Source organism: Peromyscus californicus, unplaced genomic scaffold (genome assembly GCF_007827085.1).
Source record: "Peromyscus californicus insignis strain IS unplaced genomic scaffold, ASM782708v3 Scaffold_19__1_contigs__length_69161282, whole genome shotgun sequence".
Taxonomy (NCBI): Eukaryota; Metazoa; Chordata; class Mammalia; order Rodentia; family Cricetidae; genus Peromyscus; species Peromyscus californicus.
The window spans coordinates 6,800,120-6,821,173 of NW_026294491.1; the positions used below are offsets into that span (position 1 = coordinate 6,800,120).

Genomic DNA, 21,054 nt, shown 5'->3' on the forward strand with positions numbered 1-21,054 from the left:
ATCTTTGACATAGATAGTAAATATTTCCTGTGGGAGGCTCCCTCTCCTCCTCCTCCCTTTAAAGTTGTGATTGTTGGTATTATGAGACGAGGCCTTGCTATGTAGCCCAGGCTGGCACTGATTGCATCATGTAGCTCTATCTGGCATCAACCTCCTTTTTCCCAAGTGGTGGATGATTGGTATGCACCACCACATCCAGATCTGAGGCTTAAATTGTAAAATTTAGTAAAAAGGACAGAAGAAATTGGTTTATTGTATTTGTCAGGGCAACTCTGGCCAAAGGCTTAGTGTTGGGAGGAAAATTGCTTAGGAATGAAGCTGCAAATAGGCCAACTTGCCCAATGTAGAGTATTCTCAGAGGTCTTTGGAAGAGCTCTAAGAATGAGTATGCTATGCTTGGAACAGGCTGGGTCAGGGATGCATCAGGGAGCTGCACCTGGCATCTAAGCTGATCTTTGTAGCCCTTGGCTGGCTGTGTGCTATCAGGTGTTGTGTTGTGAAAGGAGGAGGTCAGATAGGTCATCATCTGCAGTCTCTAGATGAGGATCTTGGGAAAGCCGTTCATAGGTCAGATGGAGATGAGAGAGTTTGCTGTGGTTTTTTTTTTTTTTTTTTGGTTTTTCGAGACAGGGTTTCTCTGTGTAGCTTTGCGCCTTTCCTGGAACTCACTTGGTAGTCCAGGCTGGCCTCGAACTCACAGAGATCCGCCTGGCTCTGCCTCCCGAGTGCTGGGATTAAAGGCGTGCGCCACCACCGCCCGGCTTTGCTGTGGTTTTTAAGACTCCCTCAGTTTAAGAATATCTTGGAGGGAATGGGAGAACATTTCCTTAATGTTCATTACTTGTAGCTAGTTGTGAGTGGTTCCTGGTTATACAGACGAATGTGAAATTTTTTAAAAAGTGAAACAAGCAATATGGTAATACCCATCTTAGGGAGACTGGGGTGATTAATAAGATAATGTATGTTAAATGCCCATCCAAGTTACTATTCAGTGAATTATAGCTATTATTAACAGATGAAAGGACATGAAAAAACAATTTGATTGGGAGCAGCTGAAGGAAAAATTTTAAACAACAAGGTCATAATGTGACCAGGATCTGAATGAGAGGAAAGAAGAGGAGATAAAAGTTGTAGTGATGGGGAAAGCAGATGCCTGTGGTTATGGGAGAAAGCTTAAAACTCCATTGCAGGCATTTCTGCTCTTCGCAGAGGGACTGTGGTGAATTCTGTGAGATAAATTGACTCCTGGGCTACTACAATACTCCTAAACTTATTGCTACCCCAGCTGTTAATTGCAGCAAATAAAATAAAGCATTGGCTCATGCAAAGGTAAAAAATAAAAACCCGTGAATTTTACTTTAGTTTTGTTTGCTTTTGTTTTGTTGGGGATGGGATAGACAGCTGGCCGGACTTGCTGTTAATTAGCTTATTAGAGCAGTTGTCTGGCCAGTCAATTCTTTGCCTGCATTTAATTTTTTGTTTTGATTAGAGTGATAATGGAATTTTTAGCTCTTCTTTCTTTCTTTTCTTTCTTTCTTTCTTTTTTTTTTTGCCCCAGGTCCAGCAAGACTATGAATCTCTGTTCCAAATGCTTTGCTGGTAAGTGCAGAAAAGGGTTTGGGTGTTTTTGTTTTGTTTTGTTTTGTTTTTTCATTTTTTTCCCCCAACAATTTATTTTTTTTCTCTTTAGTTATTTTAAGATTATCTAAATTACTTGGCCCTCCTATAGATTTTGCATGGGGCTTTGTTTTCTTTATGTGTGAAAACAGATTCTCTTCGCTGGGTGCTTCATGTATTGGTTAAGATTGCTGAACTCGCCTCTCTGAGTGAAATGGAATTTCATTTGTACTTGCAACAAATACTCAAATGCTCAGTGTATTGGGGTACAGAGGAATTTTTAAAATGTGTCTGGTTTAGTAGGGTCCTGTATATTAATCTCTGATCTTGACTTAAATGAGTAATAGTAAATGTTGCTTTACCAATGAGAACACCACAGGAAGAATATTTTCATGTTGGAGTCAGGAAGCGAGTCATGCTGAGTTAGCCCCTTCTAATCAGATCCCTCCTTGAAATCATCTTGGGTAAGTCACTTCATCTTTTTGGACTTTAGATCCATCATTTGTAAAACATAGTATTGGGACTTGGTGCTTGCCAAGGACCTTTACCATCCCCATATACTGATTGAATCCTTGCAATATGACTCCTTCCTGAACTTAAAATCTCCAGTTTAATTTCTGAAAAAGAAATTTATAGCCAGTGATCTTCTGTAACTCAGTTCACTCTTTACTGATGAAATATGTTTAGTTTCTTTTTAATTTGCTAAAGGTAAGCAAAGCTGGATACTACTTAGAGTGCTGTGGACAGATTTTAGTGATGTACTGTTGGAGCAGACAGCAGGGTATAGCATAAACTGAACTCAAGTACAGATTACACACAGTGGTGGTGGGGACCTTTAAAGGGAGAGTTCAGGAATGTGGGCATGGGTGACAAAGCAGAGGTTCTGTAGAGACACAGAAATGAAACAGTGTGTTGACAGGCTAATTCTGTATGAGCTGGTGGTAAGCAAAGTCAGTGGTCTGCCTTCCTACAGGTATGTGAGATGAATACACTTGGTAATTACATTTCAAAGACATGACTTCCAAGTTCTTGAGAAAGACACTCCCAAGTTGTTGGAGGAGATATACATATATCTCAAAGAGACATAGAAAAATTCATAATTCTAAGTCCGTTTTAGTAAATGCTCTGAGAGTGTTTAGGACATGCCTGTGAGTGTTGACTAGAACAATGCATTCTTTTGGTAGTCATTAGGTTTGAAGAGGCAAACTTGATGGGTGGTTGTGCATGAGGGTAATTCTGAGGATGCAAACGTTTTACTTAGAAGGCTGTTGATGTCTACGTCTTTATATTGGGGTGTGTCTGTTAGAGTTATATAGGCAGAGGGAAAGCCCAGTCAAGAACAGGGCTCAGAAAAATCTAATCAAAGGAATTTTTTGTTGTTGTTTTCATCTTGGATTCATTATGCTATTTGGGCAAAAAACCAATCATCCTGCAAGCTTTAAACCTTGACATTTGCACCTGAACTAGGGATAGATGGGAAATTGGGACGTGTGTGTGTGTGTGTGTGTGTGTGTGTGTGTGTGTGTGTGTCTTTCTGTGTATGTGTGTGTGTGGGGGTGTGTGTGTGTGTGTAAGGGTAGGGAAACTGTCAGTTTGCATCTGTGCAAAGTTAACAATTTGTCAATACTTCAGGTTTTTAAAAGAAAAGCATCATTGGTAAATTTGAACTTTGTCCAATTTTAAACACAGTATGCCAGGTTCTGTGGAGGGCTGTATTCTGTTGATAGCTGTAATTACAGATATAAAGAAATATTTCTTCAGTGATGAGAACTTTAGCAGGACAGATGAACATAGCAGGTACAGTTTGCAGTAGATTATAGCTCTATCCTCAGAGTGATCTCCATTGTAGTTTATAGTAATCTTCCCTTGAGAAGGCCAGATACCTTTGAATAAGGTAGCTCACAACAAATGTGTATAAAGAACTGTCTCATGTCCCCAGGTGAATAGAATGTTTAAAAAATCGACAGAGTCAGTTTGTGGTCTTCATGTTTCTTTAGATTTGTTACAGTTTTACTTTCTTTGGTTATAGGTATTTGTTGCTGCTGTTCTGTGTCCATCCTTTTTATACAGGTTTCCTTTAAAATTTTAGGAGAGGGCTGGGATGTAGTTCAGTTGATAGAGCTTGTTTAGTATGCATGAAGCCCTGGGTTCAATCCCTAGTAAACCAGATAAACTGGACATGGTGGTATAAATTAGCACCTGGGATGTGGAGGCAGGAGATTCAGAAATTTAAAGTCATCCTTTACTGCCTATCGAGTTTGAGTCCATAAAACTCTGGTTTTTGTTTGTTTGTTTGCTTTTTGTTTTTTTTTTAAAGAATATTATCAAGTTTTTCAAAGACATTTCTGTTATTTGCTTTTGCCTGCTCATGCAGTACTTGTATTCTTTAAAATGAACTTTAAAAATACATTTGTGTATTGTTTCGTTATGAAGATAGGAAAGCATAGGAAATATATTATTGACATGAGATGTATACAAGACAGCATGAAAGATTGCTTTGGCTGTTTTAATTTTAAATGCTCATTAAAAGCCAGGCATAGTGGTGAATGCCTTTAATCCCAGCATTCAGAAGGCAAAGGGGCAGATATCTATGAGTTATCCTGTCTGATCCACATAGCAAGGTTCAGGACAGTCCGAGTTACAGAGAAACTCAAAACAAAAGCAGAAGCAACAAACAAGGTGAGCTATACACTTTACAAGGTGGAAATCCCTGAAAGAAGAGCTCTTAGGTCCTGGTAACCTAGTTTGAAAGATATCAAGACGTTTCTTTTTAAAGCTTGCTTTTTAAAAAAGAAGCAAGTTTATGGGGCTGGAGAGATTGCTCAGTAGTTAAAAGTACTGCCTGCTCTTGGCGAAGTTCTGTATTCGATTCCTAGCAACCACCTGGTGGCTCAGAACTGTCTTAATTCTGGTTCCAGGGATTTGATGTCTTCGTCTGGCTTCTGAGGGTACCATGTATGCATGTGGTTTATAGACAGACACACATGCCAAACACCCATACACATAAAATAATAAAAGCAAATTTAAAAAAGCAACACTAACGTGCTCACTATTTCTAGGCCAAAAAAAACCAAAAAACAAAAAACAAAAAACAAAAAAAACCACTTCTCTGAAAAATCATAGTAGACAGTTTTCTTTTAAACAAAATGTGTAGCTGTTACTAGTTTTCTTACTGATGTGACAAGAGTATCTGACAGAGACAACTTAAAGAAGGGGCTGTTTTGTTTTTAATTACAAATACGTATTTTTGCTTACAGTGTGAGAGGCGAAAGTCTGTAGCAGTGAGGAGAGCATGACGTGTTAGCTGTAGTCGCTGTGGCGATCAGAGTATGAAGTTGTTTGCTCGTATCTTAAGGTCCACCCTAGCAACCACTTCCTTCATCTAAACCAGTGGTTCTCAACGTTCTAATGCTATGACCCTTTAATACAGTTCCTCATGTGGGGACCCCAACTATAAAATTACTTTCATTGCAACTTCATAATTGTAATTTTGCTAGTTATGAATCATACTGTAAATATCTGTGTTTTCCAGTGGCCTTAAGCCACCCCGTGAGAGGGTCTTTCCACTTTAAAGGGGTCGTGACCCACAGGCTGAGCTAGACCCAGCATCTTAAAGGTTCCACAGTGTCACAAAACAGAGCTATCAATGAAAGACCAAGTGTTCAAACACATGCATCTGTAAGGAAAGTTTCACAGCTAAATGATAACGATAATTTAGACCTATTTCCCATTTAAGAATAACTGAAGACATACACTCCTTCATGATTGACACAAAACTGAGTAACCCAGGGAGAGATGATTATTCACAGTGAAAGCAGGTCTTTTTTTTTTTTTAGTATTTATGGAATAGTTCTATTAAAAATAAGCATTAATGAATTGCTGATTGTTAGCTGACCAGTCTAAAATGCAGCTAAACATTGCTTGTTTGTTTGTTTTTTGTTTTTTCAAGATAGGATTTCTCTATGTGTCCTTGACTGTCCTGGAACTTGCTCTGTAGACCAGGCTGGACTCTAACTTACATCGATCCACCTTTAAATTTTAAAGTAATAATGAAATTTTACTCTTTAAAAATCAGTCTCATCCATTTCCTTTTCTGTGTATGTGTACTAGTAGTATGTGCAGAGACCAGTGGTCAGTCTTGGGAGTTATTCCTTAGGAGCCATCTAGTTTGGTTTTTGACAGAGGATCTCTTAGTGGGACCTGGAACTTGCCAATTCAGGGATCCTCCTGTCTCTGTCTCCACAGTGCTGGGATTACAAGTTTGTGCCCCTGTGCCTGGCTTTTTATTTTTATTATTATTATTTTTTTTTTATAAACACGAGTGCTCAAGTCCTCATGCTTGTCTAGCAAGTACTTTACTAAGATGTTGTTCTTATGGTGCTGGGGACTAGACCTCACTCGTGGTAGGCAGGAGTCCTTCAATGGCAAGAAGCAAGTGTTCATTCTGCTTCAATTATATTGCTGGCTTTTATAATCTGTGTCATTTTAACTGTATCCTGTCCCAGGGTTTCTTTTCTCAGTTCTAGAGGCTGAGAAACCTAACTCAAGGTATCTGCAGGCTTGGCTCTTCCTAGAACTGCAGAAACAGATCACCCCATGTTTTGCCAATAATCTGATGTTCCTTGGCATTCTACTGTTGGCTTTTTGTCTGTTGTGAGTCTGTTTTCTGTCTCCTAAGGACAAGTGACATTGGAATTAGAACTGTTCCTCATTCAGGATTATTTTTATTGAGGAATCTTTAACTTAATTACATGTATAAGGACCCCTTTTTTTCAAAAAAGAGTTCATGTTTACAGGTTGTGTGTGGACGTTTTGGAGATGGAGGTGGGAGCATTGCATCACTCAGTCCACTTTAGGAATATGTAACTACTTTGAAAACAAATAGCTGTGTAGGGGGCTTGTGCTCTAGAGACCTCTCAGACCTGAGAACTGCTTGGTTTGGAGATGGTTAGCTTCTTAAGTAATAGACATGAAGAGCAGCCTGACATAACTGCTACGTCTCCTGTGCTGTGTGTGCTCTGTACTTGGGGGACTAGGGAGGTATCAGGATGAGCAAGCTTAGGTGTATGGGGTTCCTCTTACCTGACTGGAATGTGAATAAGTGGTGATAGACTCAGGGTGGTATTGAGCACCATGAGATTGTGTGTGTGTGTGTGTGTGTGTGTGTGTGTGTGTGTGTGTGTGTGTGTATACACTCGCTTCTGTGGCTTTGACTCCACATAGCTATTGGTGCTCAAAGCATTTCTTGGTCTGGTTAACGTTGTGGATTTTTGGATACTTTCCCCGATTATAACACTTTTGAAATTAATCTTTTACCTGCAGAAGGGACTTCAAGTGGAAACAAAAAGACATTATCTTTTTTTTTTTTTTTTTTGAGACAGGGTTTCTCTGTGTAGCTTTGCGCCTTTCCTGGAACTTACTTGGTAGCCCAGGCTGGCCTCGAACTCACAGAGATCCGCCTGGCTCTGCCTCCCGAGTGCTGGGATTAAAGGCGTGTGCCACCACCGCCCGGCTAAAAAGACATTATCTTTAAGCTACTAATGTATAACTAAAATTTGATGTTTACTACTATAAAATTTTTTATCGTAAGTCCACAGTGTTTGTTGACTTCTAGAGCCTAAAGTTAGATCAGTCTGAACTCACATCAAAGGTTGGTTTAAACTTTCTTGGGTTACTCTTATATTGAATATTAGATACAAGAAAGAAAAAGACCCTTAAGACTTTGGGTTTGATAGAAATATAGGAGTTCTGTTTGGAGAAAAATGAAAAACAGTATACCACCAAACAGTGTAAGAAGGAGGGTACTTGGAAGTGGACAAGAATAACTGTAACAAAAAGATGAAGGAAGAGTATGGACAGTTACATCTCTGCTTTCAGAAGGGTTTCAGGTCTGAAGTAATTGTCCTGGTGACGAAGATGGCTGCAGCTCTTTTGTCTTCCGAAGCCTCTTTGTACAGTATCACCTCAGGTGATCTCAGAATGTTACGGTTTCCTATCTGCATTTTACAGAGAAGGAAACTGCAGATCACCACTCCAAGATAAGATTTTAGAGCGAAGACTTAAGGTTGGTTTTAGGTATTTGAACTCCTCCTCATGTCCATAGTATGCAGTGACTAGGCATGGTGGCCATAGATTAGATGGAATTGTAAAAGCTCCAATGAAGTGGATTTAGAGAGAGTTAAATAGGTTATAGCCATGCCAGTGCATTAAGCATAGAGTTCCTGCTTTTCCTATGCTCCTTTCTTTGAGTTTAGTTATAATTTGTCTCTAGATCTCCAGAGAAGTGTGCTGGAAGCTTCATAGATTAGCTAATTCGGGAAGGAGGGGGGGCTGGAGGAGAGAGATGGGGGAGTGTTTTTGTCTAAAGCATTTTCTATTTTTGTGGTGAGATTTTCATTTCTTGACTTTTTTGTGCCTTTTCATGTAACTTTTAGCTCATTAACCTTCCTCTCTGTATTGCATAGCAAAGTTTTATTTCTAATTTAGTCTCCTGTGTTTAGCTTCTCAAAAGATTAAAAAAAATGTTTGGAAATGTGATTTAATTGTGGGCTTGTTGGTGCATTGTCAGTGGGAAGGCAAAGAGGAGTTTCCTATTTAGACAGTGTAACTGTAGATTTTGATTGTTAAACTGCCTTGTTGGCATTCCCAATCTCATACATATATGCATAATCGTGTTCAAGAAACTAGTTTCCTCATATCCATATTTAGTAGCTTGGTTGAGTTATGGAAAAGCCTGTCCTCTGGCTGTGTATTTGCTCATTTGGAAATCTTGTATGGTTTATAAGGACACTAGTGATTTGTTCCCCAGCTTCCCTGTGGAGTTTGTTCCAAATTACAGTCTAATTCCACTACCCTGTCCCATACTCCTGAGCTGTTAATTTGTACATTTCGATGCAGTTTGTTTCATCGTATGCTTTTGTAATCCAAACTGAATGTAACGAGCTATGTGCTTTAGAGACCTGGCTTTGCCTTGCCAATTAGAACAAAGTGGTTGCTGAGAAAGAATACATTTTAAATAAAACATTGTACCCCTGAGTGGGACTGACACTCATCTGGGAATAAAAAGATATGGCTTTAGCTCTGACTCTCAAAGATCTGTTGGAAAGATCAGTACTTTGGGGGAAAAGAGTCTAAGGACTTACCTCCATAGAGTGGTTTTATAACTTTCCTCATGTGACTTCATCAATTTAAAGCTTTGCCATTATAAATCTGCCCTTTTCTCTTTGTGGTCATTTGAGACATGGGTTAGCAAAATTCTCTAAATTCCTAAGCATTCAACCAATGAATGCTGTAGTTTTTGAGTTTTGCTTGCTGCTGTTTAGGAGGGTGGGGGCATATGAAACTAGTAACTATTTAGATACTATCCTAGCATATGAAGGTTCTCAATGGAATAGAGATGCTGTCTCCAGAGATACGTGAAATTATGACAATTAATTTGAAGTCCTAGAATTTGTGGGATACTATTTTATCGTTAGCTGATAGTGGCAAATATTAGGTATCAATGACTTAAGACTGGAAGTCTAGTTTCAAATTTCAAGTATTTAAAGGCCCAGATGTTTTTGGATAGATCATCATAGGCTAATTACCAATTCACCCTCAAGAAAGATCATATTTTGGTATTGTATTTGCATGTACTCTAAAAACAGAATTATTTTTATCTGATATATCAAATAAACTCTAGAAATTAGCACTGGCCCAGTTAAATGGTATTGTTGCATATATTTTTCTATTTTGTACAGGAATTATTTTGAAAAAAATCAGATTGTGTCAGTTGCTTTGAAATAATAATGTCAAGAGAAAAATTAGATGAGTAAATAGTTGGTAATGAGTTTATTCAACATATTGGTGCTTGTTAACCAATGTAGGGAGAGAGTAAGAAGAATACATCTCTGAAACAGTTCAATTAAAAAAAATACTATATTAAAGTTTCTAGAAAAATGAGCTGCAGCTAGTTAATTGGACTTAAACTAACATACTTCTAGCTGTGTCCTATGAAAGTCTTGTAGGTCCTCTTGATTTTTTAAAACTACTTTTATTTATGTACTTTATGTGTATAGGTGTTTTGTCTGCATGTACATTTGCACATCAGAAGAGGGCATCAGATCCCATGGGATTACAGTTACAGATGGTTATGAGCCACCATGTGGGTCCTGGGAATTGAACTCAGGACCTCTGCAGGAACAGACAGTTCTCCTAACCCTGAGCCATCATTACGGCCCCATCTCCTAATGTTTTGAAGAGTCTTGGTAGCAGGATATTGCTAAGTGCCCCATACTTCATTCTGAATGTTAACACCCACTATTGATAACTATCCCACTAGTTTTCTTAGTGAATGTACAGTAAGGCTTAAGTCTGTTCTATATTGATGAACAGCTTAGCAATAGGTTAATAAGGTGTTAAACAGACCAGGGCAGATGATTTTGTTTGAAAGTATTTGACATCTGTAGAAGTTGCTGATTTGCCAGCTTTATAAGAAGTGACAGTGGTGTGCCTTTTGATTCATGGCATGTGATATGGCAAGCTGTTAATTTCCATGCATTGTAATCAGGAATTCTTAGAACACTGGTCCCAAGTTACACTGGCAGCTGAAAGCTTGTTGCTCCTGTCTACCCAGCTTGTCCACTTTGTGCACATCTTGAGTGCCTAGGAAGTCTTTGTTTTTAGAAAGTCTAGTCCAATACTCCCTGAGAGAAAGGAATTTTAGAGCTTTTAGGTGTAAAATATCAGTGTTCTTCCCAGGTGTTTCCTAAGTGAAAGGTGTTGAAAATGATCTAAGGTGATGCTGGAAAAACTGCCACTTTGTTGTTGTTAGATCTATCTTTAAATATATATATATATATATATATATATATATATATATATATATTTTTTCAGCATCAGTTTCCTTTCTTCTTGTGTGAGTATATTATGTTAGTAATCTTTGTTTATAAATATTTTTATTTTATAATTAATTTAATTTTACATATCAGCCACGGATTCCCCTGTCCTCCTTCCTCCCACCCTCCAGATGTTACCATGCACCATGTTAGTAATCTAAAGATAATAGAAATCTTTAGATTCTATCAGGTTAGAAATTTCTGTGGATGAGAAGAAAATTTACAAAGGGTAGTAGATTCACAGAGGTTAATTTGCCTCTGCTTTAAAAGTGCTGGGATTAAAGTCATGTGCTACTTTTTAAAATATTAATGTTTTCTCAGGTAAGAGTTGTTTACATTTCATGTGGGATTTTTTTGCATGCATCAATTAAAAGATGATTTGAATGTCCTACATTATCAGTCCCTTAAAGAATTCCTTTTCAGCTGGGTGGTGGTGGTGGTGGTGTACGCCTTTAATCCCAGCACTTGGGAGGCAGATGCAGGTTGTAGGAGTCCAGCTCCCACCTTTTGAAGGGTTCTTGCGGGGGTGGGGAAGGAGATAGGAATGAGGAAATATTAGATAGAAATATAGGCAGAGACAACAAGAAAGACAGAGACACAGGATAGCTTCGGGAGAACCCTGGGTCAACATCCAGTTGCCTCCAGATTTATTCTAATGGGCTTTTTATACACTACCAAAGGGAGAGGTAAAAGACCTCCCCCTTTCAAGATCAGAGCACAACATACAGCCAAGTGTAGACCCTTCAAAACACCTGGTAACCACACCTGTGGACAAATCATCCCATTATGCAACTCTGCTGGGTAAAGCAAGCTCAGAATCTCTGACCTTGAGTAAGGTCTTAATAGGGAGCCTCTGTGGGCCCCCACAACAGGCGGATCTCTGTGAGTTCATGGCAGCCTGGCCTACAAAGCGAGTTCCAGGACATCTAGAACTGTTACACAGTCTCGGGGGAGAAAAAAAGAATTCCTTCTGATATAACAGAAGTTTTATTAGAGTTATACACTTTAACTTAATATCAAGTGTTCCATTCCCTGAGGTGCATTTTCCTTTAAGATGTCCTCCTACTTGTTTTTGTGTGTTGATGGTTATGGTAAGGGGAGCATAAAAAGTTAGTATTCCTTTTCTCAAGTAAGATCACTTCATTGGTCAGCTCTTCATACCTTACATCATTATCAAAGAATTCATCTTCATGCTGCTTTGAACACCCTCATGCTGTCTTGCCACCCCATATGTGAACCTGGAGGGCATTATGCTAAGTGAAATAAGCAATCACAAAAGGACAAGTATATGATTTAACCCAAGGAACCTAGACTAGTCCATTCATAGATACATAAAGTAGAATCATATTTGCCAGGGGATGATGGCAGGAATGGGAGTTTACTAATGGATACAGGGTGTCATTTTGGAAGGTAAAGAGTTTTCAAGATAAATTACTATCTTGACTTTAGACTAATATTAGACATGTGACAGACATACCACAATGAAAATGACCAAAAATATGTTTTGTATTTTGAATATAATTTTATTTTCCATGATTTAAAAATAAATTAAAAAAAATTATTGGGCTGGAGAGATGGTTCAGTGGTTAAGAGTACTGACTGCTCTTCTAGAGGACCCGGTTCAATTCCCAGCACCCACATGGCAGCTAACAACTGTCTGTAATTCCAAGATCTGACACCTTCACGCAAACATACATGCAGGCAAAACACTAATGCAAATAAAAATAAATAATTAAAAAATTATTATTCACAAGTGACATGTTATACAGTCACTGACAAGCCATCTTGGTAGAGAAAAAATTAAAACAACAACAACAACAACAAAACAACTCCCATAAGTAAGTAACACTTAGAACAGAAAATATCTTTTAGTGTTTCTCCCAGGTTAGTCTGCGTAGATGATGGCTGACTGAGCACCATATGTGATTAAATCAAAGAAAGTGTATTGTAGAAGCTTAGTGAGTGAAGTCTTGAGTGCATGTGTCTTGTTGACAGGCGCACAGCCATGCCAGGATCCCATAGCCTCAGACCCATGGGAAAAGTTGAACACCATCTCTCCCTTCTACAACGAGGTTCAGAGGGATAGCAAAGCCTACCTTGGGACATCCAAGTGTGAATTGTGACGGTGTATGCAGAAAATGTCCACCACAGCTTTCTCCCCTGATATTTATGGCCTGAAGACTGCTTCCTGCAGAGACAGCTTCTACCTAGATTAGCTAACCCTGTTTAGCTGAATGCAATAACCCTGCCTCTTGTTCACTGTATATAATAAACACACTGAGGTTCTAGGGTTTGATGGATTCTTCATCAGAAAGCCTAGCGCATACCATCCCAGTTTTTCTTTGTATCTGTCGTGTCTTCATTCTGTCGCTGCCTCAGTCTCTGGAGCCATGAAAGGATGTGACAGTGTAGTGGCCTCTTGTCACATGGTGACCATTATACATCTCTCACTGTGAATCAAATTAGATGACATTGATGAAATGTATTTTTAAAGTATTAAAACTGTATTAGCCAGGTGGTGGTGGTGTACATCTTTAGTCCCAGCACTCAGGAGGCAGAGGCAGGCAGATCTTTCCTGCCTAGTTTACAAAGTGAGTTCCAGGATAGCCAGAGCTGTTACACGAAATTCTGTTTTGAGAAAACACACACACACACACACACACACACACACACACACACACACACACACACACACACTTACATATAACACCTGTAGTTTAAAAAAAGTCAAAACAATGCTGGGTGTGTTGGTGCAGGCCTTTAATTCCAGCACTTGGGAGGCAGAGTCCAAGGCCAGGAGATTTCCTGACCATAGTGAATCCCATCCTAGGCCAACCAGGGTTACATAGTGAAACTCTGCTGGCTAGTTTTATGTCAACTTGACACAAGCTAGAGTCATTTTTGAAGAAGGAACCTCAGGTAAGAAAATGCCCCTACTAGATTCACCTGTGGGCCAGCTTTGTTGATCTTTAGGTTAGTATCCAGAACCTTGCATATGTTAATAAGTATGTGCAGTACCAGTGCAGTACTATATACCTATGGTGATATTTTATTTGTGTTAAAATGTTTTTTGTATGTTAATAAATAAAGTTCCCCGGGGGTCAGAGCTATTAGGAAGCCATCGGAAAGCCGGGCGGTGGTGGTGTATGCTTGTAGTCCCAGCACTTAGTAGGCAGAGCTAGGTAAGTCTCTGTGTGTTCAAGGATACAGCCAGCATTGGATACACACGCCTTTAATCTCAATACCAACCATAGAAGACCTGGAGGTCTATACAGTGACGAGGCGGTCATGTGGTTGGGTTTACAACCAATGAGAAGGCAGAAACAGAAAGTCTATATAAAGACTTTAACACAGGAAGTAGCTCTAGTGACGAGGCAGTCATGTGGTTGGGTTTACAACCAATGAGAAGGCAGAACAGAAAGTCTATATAAAGACTTTAACACAGGAAGTAGCTCTCTTTCAGAGAGGTAGGACCACCGCAGGAGGAAGGGTAAGGTTTTAGCTCTTAGCTCTGACCTCTTGGCTTTCTTCTTTGCATTGGTTCTGTGTTTCTTACTTAATAAGACAGTTGGTTACATCTACACTGCAGTACTATATACCCCTAGTCCCCACATAGCGTTTCTATTATCTACTTGAAATGTGTTGTTTGTGTTTGAAGAATACTTGCAGCAGCAGCCTGGTATGCCAGACTTGGAATGATAGAGGGAAAATTAGTATGACCTCTGTGTGTTAAATGGAATAACTAATGGGAGAAAAATTAAACTAGAGCAGAAATAAATGTAGTAGAAACCAATATAAATCCCCATACACTTAAAAAAAAAAGGTAAATAAAATTGACAAACCTTTAACCAGACCATCAGAGAGACAAAGGAAACTCAGATAAAAGCAATGGAAGGGAAACACTTCACCTTATACCAGAGAACACAGTGAATCATGGGAATTTTTTTTTTTTTTTCTTTTTGAGACAGGGTTTCTCTGTGTATTTTTGGTGCCTGTCCTGGATCTCGCTCTGTAGACCAGGCTGGCCTCGAACTCACAGAGATCCGCCTGGCTCTGCCTCCCCAGTGCTGGGATTAAAGGTGTATGCCACCGCCGCCAGGGCCTTCCACTGAGCTAAATCCCCAACCCCAGGAACTCTTTTTTTTTTTTTTTTTTTTTTTTTGGTTTTTCGAGACAGGGTTTCTCTGTGTAGCTTTGCGCCTCTCCTGGAACTCACTTGGTAGCCCAGGCTGGCCTCGAACTCACAGAGATCCGCCTGGCTCTGCCTCCCGAGTGCTGGGATTAAAGGCGTGTGCCACCACCGCCCGGCCTCCGGGAACTCTTATAAATAGTACTTTAGCAACTTAGAAGCTTGGAAGAGAGGGATCGATTCCTGGACATGTAATCCCCCAAAACTGTATCAAGTAGACAGGAAATTTTCAACACACCAATAATGAATAACAAGACATAATCAGTAATAAATATTATCAAAGAAAAACCCAGAATCAGATGAATTTGTTGTTGATTCTACCAAACTTAAAAAAATTTAAACTAATTCTCAACTTTGCCAAAAAACTAACACAATGCTGGTCCCAAACACATTCTTTGGGATCAGCATTACTCTTGAAACTAAACCAGATCCTTGATGAGCATGTATGCAAAATAGTAATAAACTGAATCTGACGGTGCATCAAAAATTGTATGCTTCATAACCAAGAGGGATTTGTCTCAGACGTGTAAAGATGACGTAGAATAACAAATGATTGTTATGATTTTACATCAATTTCACTTCACATCACTATAATGAACTACAAAAACCACTCAGTCACTTAAATGGACAGAAAAGGCAGTTGTGAAATCTAGCATCCCTTCATGATAAAAATCCTCAATGAATTAGGTATAGAGATACTGCCCCCTACCCCACAGTAGAGCAGCAGGACAGAGTCACACCCAGAACTGTGCTGCATTCAAGAAAGTGGAAACATTTCCTTTGAGCTCTAGAACAAGACCAAGATGTCCACTTGCTAACAAAGTCTTGTAAGTCATAGAGCAGTTGGACAAAGGAAGGAATTAAAAGATATTTAAATAGTAAAGGAAAGAACAAAATTATTCTTGTTTGTTGATAGCATGATTTTGTATATAGGGAAACCTAAGGATTTTGCCAGAATGTTTGTTATTTACATGAGTTCTATAAAGTTTCATTGAAAAAAATTAACATTGATTAGTGACTTTTTAAATTATATTAATAGTGAACATGTTAAAAAAAGAAATGGAAAAGCAGCCCCACTCACAGTTGCTATAAAGTAAAATAAACAGGAATAAATTGTTTTAAATTGATTCTTTGAGAATTTTTTTAGTAATAGGTGTTGACCATATGTACCTCTTCCTGGACTCTTCTCAGATCTACCCAGATTTGTGTTCTCTATTTTTCTCCATCATCACATCGAGTCCAGTTTGTGCTGGCCATATATCATAGATACGTGGTATTCACGTAGTGTTGGGCAACTTCCCAGTGACAACACTCCTTTTTTGGGTGGGGGGTTGGAATTTGAGACAGGGTTTTTCTCTGTAGCCCTGGCTATCCTGGAACTCACTCTGTAGACCAGGCTGGCCTCAAACTCTGTCTCCCAAGTGCTGGGATTAAAGGGGTGCACCAACGTCGCCCGGCTAGAGTACTTTTTGCCAGCTACAGAAAAGGGCCAAGACTTGAGTAAAATGTGACTTCAGGGAAGATCCCATTTAACTGAAAATGGACCTTAATTAATTCATGTAGTTTATCAATAGTTAAATCCAGTAATAAAGGAATAGATTTCACATTTTCTTGCCCTGGGCTTATTTATGAGAGCCATTGGATAGTTCATCCCATAACTCTTGGTTGTTTGACTGCTTTTACCTAGTTCTGATAAGCTGTTTTGGTAAAACTCTGGTTTTCTTCTCTGCCAGTCTTCAAATGTCAGAGAAGTCTTCAAATGTTGTAAAGTGAGCAGAACAACTTTAAGTATAGTCCATTTCACAAAATTAAAGTTGGTGGTGTTTGAAGCTTCTTTGCACTAGTGGCTTATACAACTCTGGATTCATACAAACGTTAGGAAAATACCTGCAGGGTGAATTATTCTAACTTCACCTGGTAAGTTCACACAGTAACCTGTCGTCATGATTTCTATCTGTGCTTTCTAGTATGGCAGTATCCTGGTTCACTTTCTCTTGCTGTGATAAAACAATTACCGCAAGGGTTTCTTTGTCTTACACATCTAGATGCTGAGGGAAGTCCTGGTAGGAGCTCAAGCAGGAGCAGAGGCAGAACCATGCTGCTTACTGGCTTGCTTTCTTATACCTTCCATGGCCACCTGCTCATGGTGGGCGTGGGCTGGGCTGGGCTGGGCTGGGTCTGGGCCTGGGCCTGGGCCTGGGCCTACTCCTGCTCCTGCTCCCACATCAATCAAGAATCACTAAATAAACACACAGACAGGTTTTCAGGCCAGTCTGATAAAGGGAATTGCTAAATTGAAGTTTTTTCTTCCCAGGTGACTCTAGTTTGTGTCAAATAGACAAAAACTAACCAGTCCAGGATGCAGTGAGGCATATACACTTCGTTCAAAAGTGGCCATGTGCCTGAGGAACCGGATTTTATATTTAATTTCATCTTAATTGACTTGACTAGCTGCATGCACCTGTGGCCTCTAACAGGCCAGTGCTGTGAAGCTTTGTGCTGGATGTCTAAGTTAGAGGCTCTGCAACCACGTCCATGAGTTTTCTTGAGACTGAAGGAGAGGATGCTAGTTGGAGTCCGAATTGTACTGTTGGTTGGTGGTACTTTTTCTACATGATAATGTAATGATTGTCTTTCACTCTTCACTCATTTTACATCTGCTAAAATTCTGTAATATTCTTTTTCATCTCTTGAAAACATTTACTATATGCTTAGGTGCGCAGGTAATGGCCAGTAGTTATAGGTTAGATTTTATTTTCTTTTTCTCTGGGTGACAGTTTTAGTGACCTGAAAGTTTATAACCTACTGTCCTCAAGAAAATAATCAACTTCTGCTGGGTTTAAAATTGGACTTGACAGAAAAAATAGCAGCTTTGACTTTTTTGCAACAAATAATTCATCTTTTGGCTACTTCCTATACTCCATTACTTTTGCCTCTTTTTACTTTTTATTTTTTGATGAAAAAATTTCAACCCACACGTATTGTGTACTTTAAGACAATTTCTTAGCCAGGTGGTGGTGATACATGCCTTTAATCTCAGCACCCTGAGAAAGAGGCAGGCTGATCTATGTGAGTTTCAAGGACAGTCTGGTCTACAGAGTGAGTTCTAGGACAGCCATGAGAAACCCTGTCTTGAAAAACAAACAAACAAACAACAACAAAATCTTATGTGAGTGAGAGTAGGTATTAATAACAGTCCTTGCACGCAGGCAGTTATTGCATCACCTCTAGCACCGCTAAACTTTGTTATTCAGGGAGTCAGCTGAAGGTTCATAGAAGTGAGACTGTTGTAGTCAAAGTAAAAGTAGATGAGTGCCCTCCTGAAACATTAGTTTCAATCCCGTATTGAGGGAAGGAAGGCGTATTTGATTCAGGAAACTGGCCAGGTAGCTATCAGTTGTGAGCTAGTTTCTCACATTCCTATCTACTTCATTGAAAGCTGCCTTATTTTCTGCTGGCACTGTGACAGCAGGACGCGTCTCTTTGGTCAGTTTGAATACACCGAACAGAAGTTAGAGAACTAACTTTAATTCACATTAGTTCTGTGAATCATAAAAGAGGCTCTTAGCAGGTGATATGAAGTGAAGGCTTATTTGGCCTTTTCATAAATAGGTTTCACCTACAGTAGCCTTTGTCCATATATAACATATATTAGTCCATCACTGATTGGTGAGTAGGCTTGTAGGAAGACCATCTTGCTAGAGGGACTCAACAAAACAGTTCATTAAACATAAAAGCATTCCTGTTGTATGGTAGAAACTGGAGAAATATTTGAAGTGTATTTATTATTCTCATTCAGGAACTGTTTTGATGGGTAGAAATGTTGAAGAAAAGGGAGTTGTATTGTTGCAATCAGGGTTGTGGTTTGAATCAGCTTATGTGGTTTATGCTGCATTTTAAAAATGGCAAGAAGGAGTCATACAATACAACAGGGCCCACGTGGGAGGTTTATGGAGCAAGAGGAGAGAAGGGACCAAGACTGGTACCTGGGGATGAGAACAAAGGAAGAGAAAGAGAAAAAGATGGGAGGGGGCTGGAGAGAAAAAGAGGTGGGCAAGGCCTGCTTTTTATAAGGAAATATAGTGAATGCACGTGGGGGTGGGGTGTGGGGTGGGTGTGCTCTTAGTGACTGCAGCAGAAGATATATCCTACCAGGACCCTAAAGGGTAGGCCAGTAGAGGTGCTTAAATGTTAATGGTTTATATTTGAAATATATTTATTATAAAATTGTAAAAGCTTTGTTGAGGTATATTTGACATATGTATTATACTTTGAGACCATCACAGCCAAGGCAGCATGTTTGTTGTCTACAACTTTCTTATTAGTCCTTTATCTTCTCTCTTCTTGCCATCACTGCTTTACCTTGGACCCAGGCAACACAACCACAGTCTGCTTTCCTCCTCCTCCTCTTTTTCTGTAAATTATGTGATATTTTGTATGTTTCCATAAGTAGAACTATGTTTGTCTTGTCTTTCTCTGGCTTGTGTCTGTCACTCAACAGAATTCTTCTGAGATTTGTCCATACTGTTGTGTATATCAAAACTTAGTTTTTTCTTTTGCTAAGCACTTGTGTTTTGGATATCATTTCAATGTGTCCTCAAAAGGTTCATGTGGCAGTACCTCAGGAAGTAGAGTCTGGTGAGAGGGTAGTCATATTGCTATGTTAGGTTGCATCCTGGGAAAAGATTGATGGCTGGTTTTTGAAGAGTGGAGTAGTTTTCATGTGAATATGTTTTTAATGAGAGCCTGTCTGTTGTTGTTTTCCTTCCTCTCCTCTCCTCTCCTCTCCTCTCCTCCCCTCCCCTCCCCTCCCCTCCCCTCCCCTCCCCTCCCTCCCTCCCTCCCTCCCTCCTCCCTCCCTCCCTCCCTCCCCCCTCCCTCCCTCCCTCCCTCCCTCCCTCCCTTCCTTCCTTCCTTCCTTCCTTCCTTCCTTCCTTCCTTCCTTCCTTCCTTCCTTCCTTCCTTCCTGTTTTTAATAAGCTCTTGCTCTTTTCGGGGCCCGCCATCCAGCTCCCAAATAAATCACACATGGAGGCTTAGTCTTATAAATGCCCGGCCATAGCTTGGCTTACTTCTAGCCAGCTTTCCTTAAATTATCCCGTCTACCTTTCGCCTCTGGGATTTTACCTTTCTCTTACTTCTGTGTATCTTACTTTCACTCTTACTTCGTGGCTGGCTGTGTGTCTTGGTGGCTGGCCCCTTCTTTTCTCTCTCCTTCTTCTGCTCTTTTTCTTCTTCTATTTATTCTCTCTGCCTGCCAGTTCCACCTATCCTTTCTCTTGCCTTCCTATTGGCAGTTCATCTCTTTATTGGACCAATCAGGTGTTGTAGACAAAGTAACACAGCTTCAGAGTTAAACAAATGCAATATAAAAGAATGCAACGTGCCAGGTGGTGGTGGCGCACGCCTATAATCCCAGCACTGGAGACAGAGCCAGGCGGATCTCTGTGAGTTCGAGGCCAGCCTGGTCCACAGAGCGAGATCCAGGACAGGCACCAAACAAAGCTACACAGAGAAAGCCTGTCCTGAAACCCCCCCCCCCCCAAAAAAAAAGAATGTAGCACATCTTTGCATCATTAAACAAATGTTCCTCAGCATAAAAAAATGTAACACACCTTAAAATAATATTCTACAACACCTGTCAGTCTCCCCGGAATTTGTCTGCACATGTTGCTTACTTGTCTTTCTCATTCCTGTTCCCAACATGATGCTATCTGCAGTGTTATGTGTAGCCACTGAACTTAGAGGAGGCTCAGCAGATGGCATCTGAATTTTCACTGTAAGCCTCCAGAACTGTGAGCTAACAAACTTGAGTTCAAAGCATCCCCTGATGTTAGGTGTTCTGTTACAGCAACAGAAAGTGGGTCAGTTTGGTGGTGTCTGTTGTGTTGCTGTACTCAGATTGCTTGTTCATTATGTGTTGATGGCCGTGAAGCTACAGTGGATATTCATTACTAACTTTACATGGATACACACTCCTTTTCTTTGAGCTTCAAGGAACAGAAGAACATCTAAATCATACTGTGGGGACATGGTTGGCTCCTCAAACTCTGCTAGGCTTTTCTAAAGGGGCTGTACTCTAAAGGTCCCAGCAGAAATGTGGCAGTCCAGCTTCTGTGCACCTCCCGCCTTGCAGCCAGTCTGAGTGATTCAGCACTGCTAGCAAATGCAAGCTGGTGCCTCCTAATCCTTTCATTTGTTGTTGGATACACTTTACTAAAATTTTGTTTTGAAGTTTTGCATTTATATTCTTTATGGATTTTTTCCTATAGATTTATTTTATATAATCTTTGGTTTTGTTAAAAAAACTTGACCTCATAAAATGAATTGGAAAGGATCTCTACTCTTCAGTTTTATGTGAGAAATTATTTA

The 21,054-nt window shown here is 39.8% G+C and overlaps 1 protein-coding gene across 2 annotated transcripts in view; it reads left to right on the forward strand.

Moving 5' to 3' along the window:
- The window catches only part of Zfand3 (zinc finger AN1-type containing 3), a 247,060-nt gene that overhangs the window by 69,723 nt on the left and 156,283 nt on the right, over positions 1-21,054 (forward strand). For both annotated transcript variants that reach the window (XM_052744490.1, XM_052744489.1), the window contains exon 2: positions 1,559-1,599. In XM_052744490.1, the coding sequence (XP_052600450.1) occupies positions 1,559-1,599 (41 nt within the window). The remainder of the gene's footprint in view (positions 1-1,558; positions 1,600-21,054) is intronic.